The sequence below is a fragment of the Scylla paramamosain genome, chromosome 8, assembly GCF_035594125.1.
Source record: "Scylla paramamosain isolate STU-SP2022 chromosome 8, ASM3559412v1, whole genome shotgun sequence".
Taxonomy (NCBI): domain Eukaryota; kingdom Metazoa; phylum Arthropoda; class Malacostraca; order Decapoda; family Portunidae; genus Scylla; species Scylla paramamosain.
In genome coordinates, this window is record NC_087158.1 from 1,441,147 (window position 1) to 1,451,716 (window position 10,570).

Below are 10,570 nucleotides of genomic sequence, written 5' to 3' on the forward strand. Positions count from 1 at the left end.
CACCCTAATCCTATTCTATGGCTACGAAATTGTGACATTCTCCTAAACATCTATTATGGTGATCCATAAGTTTTTGCAACATGTAGTGCATCATCTCTAGACTTTTTCAACCTTCCTCCTCTAATATGCTTCTAATACGACTAAGAAGGGTTCATTCTGTCAACTTTTGCCCTACAGTATAGCTTATACACAGACTACTCTGTTCCATATATTATCTCTTTTCAGAATTTGTAGAGCTAAAAACTTTGTCACCAATAGAAGGATAAACAAGGATTTACCTTAAACATGCACAAGGTTATAAATGTACAGTTTAATAACTACCGTATGTACTTAGCCAGCTAATAATCTTGGGTACTTCAGCTGCTACGTAGTTACTTAAGCATAAGTACCATAAACTTGGGTATTTTCATATTCTTTGAAGCTTGAAGCAAACTGCGACGGTGCAGATGTCCTTTGACACAACCGTGCCCGACAAGGTCACCTCAGCATGGCATCAAGTCCTATTCATGACATTATCGCTGCCACACACACACTGGCATGCTGGCCCGGCTCTGGTGGAGACTGACACTCAGGAACAGAAAATCAGCAGGTTTATTAACTTTGTCTATGGGTGTTTGTGGCCGAGTGAAGCCATGCTGACATGCACTGCAAACCCCATTTTGCCACGCACCACCACCACCACCACCACCGTTTCACCAGTCTCGCACACAAACACTTGCCGCGGAACTGTTGTCACGCGGTCCTTGGCCTCAAAACAGCCTGCGGTCACTCTCCCTGAAGGACACAGAGCCCACATCCTCCGGGGTGTCTCGCTGGGCCTGCCGCGGCTGCGTCTCCCCGTAGTGCTGCGCCACGTGCGCCGCCACATGACACCCGGACTCCACCAACACAAAGTCGTGAGCCAGCACCGCCCCGGGGTAAGGCGGCGCCACCAGTAGGCTGACGGGGAGGTACTGCTGCTGACACTCCCCGTACACCACTTGCGCCTGCCGGTTCCTGAGGGAGAAGGAAGACAACGCATTGTACTTATTAAGAAATATCCCTTCTAAGCTTCACTAGGTGGAACAAAAAAAAAAAAAAAAAAAAATTGATAATGAAATTAATCAATGAATAAATAAATAAATAAGTAGAAAAGAAATAAATATGAAAATTCGTATTCGAACTTGAAACTACCTGAAGAAAAATCTGTTGCTGTCGACACAAACAAGCTTTATAATTGTCTTAATAAGCTAGATACCGTACAGCGCACCCAAAAGTCTTCACATGTTTCATTATCATCAACTGCTATCATCCTACATTAATATATTTAATATAGGCTACTATACCTAATACTTGACAGGATCGTGAATTGCAATGCCTGCAAAGAATGAAAGGCAAAAGTGAGGGCAGGCGTCATAACCTTCGTCTCTCCACCCACCAACCCATCCGTCCACCTTCCCCATTATGGAAAAGTCTAACAGAATGAAACAAAAAACTGAGGACGGGCGTTATAATCTTAGTTTTTACATACACCTACCCATCCTCCTTCCGCATTACAATATAAGTTTAACAGAATGAAACAAAAAAAAAGGTGAGGACAGATGTTATAGAATTAGTCTCTTCTCACCCAACCAACTATCTTCTCCATTGCAATAAAAGTCCGTCTCTCCTCCCACCCAACCACCCTCGCCATTACAATAAAAGTCCGACAAAAGGAAACAAAAAAATCCCCATTACTAAGTCCACACGAGCAAAGGCACCACACACACACACACACACGGACCTGCAGCGCCTGAAGAAGACGGGTTGCACCAGGTCGGGGAAGGCCTGCAGCACGGTGACAGTGGTATTGGTGAGGGCCGAGCGACCCACCATAGGGAACACCAGGTCCTCCACGCTCTCACACACCGCTACGCCCCCGCCCTCGTCACACCTGCCCGCACGTACAGGCACAGTTCACGCACGGTAAGGAAGAACAGGACCACAGATGTTAAAAGTTATACTTTTTTTTTTTTTTTTTGTGTAGTGAACAGAATCGGGAAAAAAAAAAAAAACAGAAGCAAAGAAAATATGTACTATTCTTTTCTTTATCTTTGCGCAGTGGACAGAATCAGAAGAACAGGACCAAAGATATTAAAAACTATACTAATGTTTTGTGCAGTGCAAGAGAAACTGGGAAAATAAAAATAATTCGAGTAAAAAAAAAAAAAATAGAAAAATGGAGAGGTTTTAAAAAAATTGCAGTATAGAGAAGATAGGATGCATATGGACAGTAAGAGTTGTCTAATTTTTTCCTTATGCGTAGTGGAAGAGAAACAGGAGAAGGAAACGATACGAGAAAGGGAAAGGAAGAAAGAAAGAAACATGAAAAACTCTTAAATGTTTGTATATAAAGAATATAATATACAGTAAATCTATATGTTTTGTATTGAATGAAGTGACACGTCTAATAAAAGATATAACTAACTGAAAGGTGTTACTGACTGAAGATTTATCAGTCAGCAAAAGAAAGAAAGAAGAAGAAGAAGAAGAAAAAAAAAAAGTGCAGAGAGAGAGAGAGAGAGAGAGAGAGAGACTCACCCGCCGTGGTCGCAGGCAGCGTGAGAAGAAGGAGCGTAGTCGGAGTAGGACGAATGAAGGATGCCGCTGCGGGGGTCCTGCGATGAGAGGGAGAAGAGACCCATGGAGAGTGTTAATGCGGAACACACACACACACACACACACACACACACACACACACAGAAACTCTTATACTTTCTGTTCGTTTCATTCTCCCACTCTAACACACACACACACACACACACACACACACACAGTTATTTAATTATCCGCAGACTCATTAATTAACATTACGAGTACACTATGTAGATAGTACATGAAATTTTGCCATACAATTCCAAATCTTAAAAGTATGGGGAGGTAATAATTATTGTACAAACCAGATTATTACAAAAGACCATTAATTCTAAACTCGTTCTCCTCCTCCTCCTCTAATTACGACTTCTACTACTACTACTACTACTACTACTACTACTACTACTACTACTACTAGAGAAAATATAAGTGACAAAACAAAACAAAATGGTTACAAAGGGTCTCGGATACTAATGAAAAATGAACGTTCAGTTATAATCTGATAAAACAAGAGGGAGGTTTTAATACACTTTTGCTCATAATTTTGACTACGCACTCTTTGGGAACTAGCACGTTAATTAAGCTTTTTCTCAGCCTTTTTGTTACCCTGAACTAGAAATAAGCAAACAAATCAATAATAAATCACACACACACACACACACACAGGACGGACCGAGTGGAAGGCTGTCGGTGAGTCTCGTCCTGTCAACATCTGGTAGAGGCTCCTCATGTTGGTCCGCAGTGTCTTCATCATGGTCTGTCCCGCCTCCAGGATGCTCCGCCCTCTGTAGCTGCTGTAGAAGAGAGAGGGAAGGACTCGATACATTGATGATACTTGAGATGAGGCGCTACTTAGGATGAAATGTTTGTGATTCTCTTGTGTAAATTTCCTTTGTTCGTTTCTCCATACCTTTCAATCTATTCTGTACTCTCTTCGTCTCCTCTATTCCCTCGTGAAAGAAGAAATGTTTATGTTTTTTCTTGTGTAAATCTGTTTGTTTCGTTAGTTTTCCTACCTCTTCTCTGTTCTCTATTCGTTTCCTTTTTTATTCCCTCGTAAAAAAAAAGAAATGCTTATGTTTCTCTTTTCCTGTAAAATCTCTCGTTCGTCTACCTCTAATTTGTTCTCTCCGTCTCCTCTCTGTTCCCCCATAAAAATAAAATAAATAAATAAATAAAATAAGAATACATAAATAAATAAATAAATAAATAAATAGAATAAAATAAATAAATAAATGTTTGTGTTTTCCTTCCGTGTAAATCCCTTTCGTTCGTCTCCCTACCTCTGCAATTCCCTCTTTGTCTCCTGTAACAGCCAACTGAGTCTATCTTTCCACGTACTAGCCTGCGTGTGTGTGTAAGAGAAGCCAGGAAAAATGTACATAACACTTGACTAACACAAAAAAACACTTAGAAAAGTCCCAAGGAACACTCACCTTGACTTCCCCAGTAGTTGACAGAGGCGCGGCAGCTTGGCACACACAGTAGGCCCCTCAGAACCTCCCCGATGCGTGCTCTTGAAAGGGTACAGCTTGGCCCCGTCAGGAGCCACGCAGGGCCCCGCAGATTGGAAGTAGTCCACGTAGAGGTTTTTGAGGAGCTGCTCCTTCTTGGCGGTGCAGTAGTGCAGGTGGTGAGGGGCAGGCGGCGAGCTGCTGGCCCCTAAGTTAATGCCCACCTGAAGGAAGAGTAATAGTAAGAAGAAAAGACCTGGAACCGATTAAAAGAGCCTGGAGAGAAAAAGTCTTGAGGGAAAAAGATCGAGGGGAAGATAGAGAGTGAGATGGAGGGATAGAATTACAGTAGAATTACAAAGGATGGGAGTGACAGAGGAAGATGTAAGGGACAGAAACACCTGGAGGAGACACATATAGTACATGGGGCCAACCCCTCACTCATGGGAAATGACGAAAGAAGATGGAAGGTTGACTGTCTGAGGAACTGACTGACTGACTGACTGACTGACTGGTTGGTTGGTTGTTTGCTTCACTGACTGACTGATTGAATGATTGGTTGACTTACTAACTGACTTACTGATAAATAGATTGGCTGACTGACTGACGAACTGACTGAGTGACTGACGAACTGACACACACACACACACACACACACACACACACACACACACACACCTTGATGCCAGTCTTGAAGAAGGCGGCGCCAGGCAGGGCGATATACACCTGGGGAAGAGGAGCAAAGGTAAACACACGTAAATAACAGGACTTAAAAATAGACGCAGGGATCTGTAAGGAGACAATTATACGGTCTGGCTGGGTATTAGTGAGTTACGGGGTAAAATTTTCTGTAAATGAAATAATACGCTGAAAATAAGATCAATAAATCAATCAATCAATAAATAAGATAAGGTAAATTGGTCTGTTTAAAGGGACAAGCATGTACACGGTCTGGCTGGGTATTAGTGAGTCATGAGGACATACTGTTTTGTAGTTGAATACTATACTGAATGAATAAGTAAATAAACAGGTAAATAAAATAGAGCACATAAAATTAACTAGTGTTTTTGTATACATAATCCTCTTCTCCATACGTAGTATCTGCCTGTGACTTCAAACTCTTTCATGTTCACTTCAAGTTCGCTTTACATTGCAATTTTCTGGGCTTGCTTTTGGGTTGTCTTCTGAAGAAACTGGCACCTTCAGTGGGTTCCTCGCTCCCTGGTTTTTATTTTGTCCCCTTGCCCAGAGCCCTTCTTACATAAAAAAAAAGTCTGTATGTGTGTGTGTGTGTGTGTGTGTGTGTGTGTGTGTGTGTGCTTACTTACAAGGAGGAGGACTGACAGGCGAGGAAGGAGTGCCATCACGGAGGAGGGATGCCTGGGAGAGAGGGCAGCCTGATCCACAGCCACCCTAGCGACCTTGCCCTACCCTGCCTTACGCTGCCCTTCACTGCCCTACTTTGCCCTGTCCCACCGTATCCTCTTCTCCTTCACTACCTCCTTCACACGCTACGTATACTTCTACTCCTATATCTATTACTTTATGGCTGTTTTCCTACTTCACCCACGCAAGCAGGCCATTTAATCTTTCACACACGTTACTCTACCTCTATACCAGGCCAGCAGTCCCACTCGGGGCCGCCCAGACAAGGCACCGCACACTCACACAAACATCATTTAATATCTTATCCCCGTCGGACCCTGGTGGAAAGGGACAGTCTCTTCGATCACCTTACTATACTGCGAATAAAGCTCTCTCTCTCTCTCTCTCTCTCTCTCTCTTTCTCTCTCTCTCTACGCTTCCTACGAGAGCTAAAGACAATCTAACCTCACCTGGCCACATCACACCTTGATATACCTTTTGCACCTGCCCCTCCTTCTCTCCACCTTCCTCCATCCCTCCGTAACCTGCCCCTCTCTCTCTCTCTCTCTCTTCCTTCCTCCACCCCTCTCTCTCCCTCCTCCCCAGCAGTAGTACGGAACAAATGAGTGGTTAGCCCCGTCAGCCAATTCCACGCAGGCGCAGTCTCGTTCACTGTCGCGAGGAAGGGCCGCCTCGCTGCCTGCCTGAGTGAGATGTCGTCTGAATGAGCGAGATTTCTCCTAAGCGAGGGTCACGGGGGGAGGGAAAACGCTGTGAGGGGAACCTTTGAGGGGTGAGGGAAGGGAATGACGGAATGTATATATATAGGAATGGGGATGGAAATGGGAATGAGGGTGATAAAGGGATGTAAGGTGAAACGAAAATGCAAAGAGAGGAAAGAAAATGAAGAATGAAGAGGTAAAAGAGAGATAAAAAAAAATAATGACAAATTCTCTTCTTTACTTTCTCTGTTCTTCCTCTGTTACCGTTATCATTCCCCTCCCCCTCCTCTCTTCTCTTCTTTCTCCTGTTTTCCCTTCCTCCTCCTTTACTGGCCATGATTTCTTTCTTTTTTACTGTCTCATTCCCTATTCCTCGGTTTCATTATCACCTTTCTTCATCCTCTTCCTTCTCTCCTGTTTCCACCTCCTCCATACTTTTTTTTCTCCTTCTCCTTATTGGCCATTCTTTTAATTCTCTTTTATTATCATATCTTTTTCTTTCATCGTTTTCTTTCCTGTTTCTCTTGCCCTACCTCTTTCTTTTATTATCACATCTTTTTTCTTCCATCGTTTTCTTTCCTGTTTCTCTTCCCCCACCTCTTTTCTTTACTTTCCTCCTTCTTCTCGACTTTATTATCACATTTTTCTTTCCTTCGTTTTCTTTTCTGTTTCACTTTCCCTACCTCCTTTCTTTACTTTCCTTCTCTTCCTCCTCCTCAACTTCATTATCATATCCTTCCTTCCTCTGCCTTCCTGCTTTCCTCCACACATTCGTCCTTTATTTTCCTCTCCTTCTTCCTCCTTGATTTCGTTATCATATCCTTTCCTTTCCTTCTCTTCGTTCCTGTTTCCTACTCCCACATCTTCTTGCTTTCCTCCTCCTCCTTCCCTCTGGGTCACGGCGAGGGGGAAAGTTTAACAGTTTCCGGGAGAACTAGGGCGAGTTAGCGTTATGAGCCGTGTGTGTGTGTGTGTGTGTGTGTGTGTGTGTGACTAATAGGTTTATTATTACACACATCATTACATACACGGTAACTTGGATATTGAAGATTACAATGAGTGAGTGAGTGAGTTAGAGAGTGAGTGAATGTCTCTCTCTCTCTCTCTCTCTCTCTCTCTCTCTCTCTTGTTCTAAACACACACTACATTCTCGTACAAATCTTCCCTTCTTCCTAATCTTCGCTACAAGAGACGCAAGTTTCTCACCCATGAATCTAGCTAACCACGCGTGCTGAAGGTAAAGGTTATGTCCCCTACCAGGTCGCCGCTACAGACAGGCAAACAACAGCAGGTGCAGCGCCGCTCAGCCAGTCAGGCAGTCGGTCGCCACGTGCACTCGTCACCCTCCGCTGCATTGTGTGGTTCGTGCCTTTGTGTTAACCCTTCGACTGTCTTTCTTTGGTTCCGTTTTCTCCTCGTGTCAAAGATTTGGGAGTTTTATTTATCTGTTAATTAATTTTGACTATCTTTCTACTTTACTGGTTGTGTTTTTCCCCGTGACAAAGCTTTCAGGGTTTATCTGTTTGTCTGTCTATCTATCTGTCAATTTATTCATATCTGTGTATCTATCTAGTTTTGTATGCACGTATCTATCTATTTATCCATCTATCCATTTATCTATCTGTCTGTCTATGTATCTATTTATCTGTTTATGTATCTGTTCATCTATCCATTCATCTATTTATCTGTCAACATACCCGCCCACTAGCACAAAGTCAGTTTGAAAGCGCTTAAGACCACAAATTTGTTTTTAGTAGTAGTAGTAGTAGTAGTAGTAGTAGTAGTAGTAGTAGTAGTAGCAGTAGTAAAAGTAGTAGTAGTAGACGCAGACTGTACTGTATCAGAGGCAGACGGAGAAATCTATAGAGGCACCCTGAAAAAAATGGATGTGATTTATCACCTTGAGGAATTCCGTTCCAATCTCTTGTTGGTGTGTGACACAGAGAGGGAAACATGATTACATTTTGTTGACAGATCCATTACAGAGCAGTGATCTATTGTAGAGCAAAGAGGCCACTTTCAAAATCTGCTTCCCTTCCCCTTCCCCTGTCCCTCAGGTGAGCCATTATGAATAAGAGACTAAAAATATACATGAGAAAAATGAAAGTTATGAAAAAAATGAAGATCGAGAAGAAATATAAATGAAAGATTCATGGAAGAATATTTTCAGAGAGAGAGAGAGAGAGAGAGAGAGAGAGAGAGAGAGAGAGAGAGAGAGAGAGAGAGAGAGAGAGTTGGGGAATGAAAAGAAACGAACCCGGATTAAAGGAGGAAGAGATAAAGAATCCCCCCCCAAAAAAAAAAGAGAAAAGAGAAAGAGGAGAGGATAAAATTATAACAACAAAAGAGAACACCGAGAAAGAAAGACTGGTAGGGAAAGTTACACATATATAATGAATAGAATAAAGATAGAAGAGAGGAATTGAGGAGGCTGTGAAGCGGTAAATTAAAGTTCAGAGAGGGAGGTGAGGTGTGTCATTCCCTTCCTCTCCCTGGCAGAGACGAGTCCAGCCCAGCCACTCTCTCTCTCTCTCTCTCTCTCTCTCTTGCATGCGGTGAAAACGGCGGGAGGACCACGTGGTAACCGCATATCAGTAACGCCACGTGCGTTAACTAAAAATAAACACAAACATTAGTAGTTTTTCCCTCCCTGCGTCGTGTTTGCTTGCGTTAGGAGAAAGTGTGCATGTTTTGTTGGAGTGTTGCTACTACTACTACTGCTGTTGCTATTACTGTTACCATCATTACTACTACTGTTGCTAATACTGCATTTTTATATTATGTGTGGTTAGGTTTCGAAATCCCTGCAGTCAATGGATGCAAGAAGAGGAGGAGGCGGTGGAACATACTCGTGTGATGGTAATATTAATGGGTGGGTTTGTTCTTCACTGTTCTCTACAATTACAAAAATTTACACTAGGTAGTCTTCAATATACCCCTCTCTCTCTCTCTCTCTCTCTCTCTCTCGGGACACTACTGTTCTTTTCTGTTTTTCGGGTCAAATTTTGCTTTTTAAATTTGAACGCCCGATCTTATGCTTCCTCTTTTTCTCTGTTAACTACTATCCATCCCCACCTAATTCTCTCTCTCTCTCTCTCTCTCTCTCTCTCTTGTATTACATAGTTCACTACTATTTACAAGGCGTAATACACTCCCTATCATCATCTCTGGCTCATACCTATCCACTTTCTCTGTATTTTTTCGCTTTTCCGCTGACGCTCTTCGATCCACTTTTCCTATCGATAATCCTCCCAGTTCTCGGTTTCTCTCAGTCCCTCACTTTTTCCCCTCTCGGAGTCATACTTAATTCTTCTCCGCTGCTGAAAAAGGAAATTAGGCGTGGAATGGGCGTTGTCTGCACGGGCGGCGCTAACTGAATGACTGCCACTCATGACAACACAATTACGGCCTCTATCATTCTTTGATTACAATCCACACGTCCTCGCCGCAGCTTCTCTGACAGTACGACCGCTGTCTATCATTCCTTAGTGTACGGCTGGAGAGGGAAAGTGTGTTGGGGGAGGGATGAAAAGGAATTTAAAGATATAATGATGACGCAATATATGATTGAGCTGCAAAAAACACTTTCTTTTTACTTTCTTTCAGACGCTACAGAGATGATTAATGGTTTCTCAAGGTTGCTTTCCACCCGATGAGACAGAGACCTTCTTAGACTATTGCCAGAACCATGAAAACACCTCTGAAAATTCCTACAATTTCCACTAAAGCCTGGACTATTATTTGTCCTCGCCACCATGGCCTTCATGACAGAACACGACCGCAGCCTGTCATCCCCTCGATGTATGGCAGGAGACGGAAAGCGTGTTAGGGGAAGATAAGGTAATAAATGGAGGTAGTGGCGCAGGAACACATGGATGAAGTAACAGTAAAGTCGTGGTCAGAAGTCATCTCCTTCGCTCACTTGTACTGCGTCGTTACCCTCATTCCAAGGGTCACATTCTGAAACACTTGTGCTGCACCTCCACTACATTTCAAAGATTCTAGTTGAAGTTACGTATCTTAAAAGATAGTTTTACGTGTTTAGACAGATTAACCAGATTTCTACATTATTAACAGGTGAAACACAATTGAGAACCTGTAATCTCTGTGGCCTTTGAAAATAGTCCTGGTAAAGGAGCAAAGCGTTTCAGAATATGGGCCACGTCCTGCTGATCTGACAATGTCCTCACTTTTACCGTGTTGTGAGTTTGCCTCAGTCTCCAGTCCTCTCCTATGACAATGTCTTTATTAAACATGAATAGTGATGTATTTTCTAGTAGATCAGGACCTAGTATTAGGGAAAAAGGCTCCACAGTGAAATTTAGGTGCACTACTTGATTACTGACCAATATGCTATGTACTTTACTTTCACTAATATTACAACAGTACCTCCAAGGCAAAAACAAAGACCACCAG

The 10,570-nt window shown here is 42.8% G+C and overlaps 1 protein-coding gene across 2 annotated transcripts; it reads right to left on the reverse strand.

Annotated features, from left to right (window-relative positions):
- Positions 1-206: 206 nt before the first annotated feature.
- On the reverse strand, positions 207-7,251 carry LOC135102670 (uncharacterized). 2 transcript variants are annotated; one of them, XM_064008053.1, is made up of 7 exons: positions 5,396-7,251; positions 4,746-4,793; positions 4,050-4,291; positions 3,287-3,404; positions 2,560-2,636; positions 1,763-1,912; positions 207-996 (listed from the first exon to the last, which is right to left on the reverse strand). In XM_064008053.1, the coding sequence occupies exons 1-7, from the start codon at positions 5,429-5,431 to the stop codon at positions 750-752; spliced, it is 918 nt and encodes a 305-aa protein (XP_063864123.1). In that variant the 5' UTR covers positions 5,432-7,251; the 3' UTR covers positions 207-749. The 2 variants fall into 2 exon arrangements, with proteins under 2 accessions (XP_063864123.1, XP_063864122.1); XM_064008052.1 differs by having other exon boundaries at positions 3,287-3,407; positions 5,396-5,974.
- Between the last annotated feature and the right edge of the window lie 3,319 nt (positions 7,252-10,570).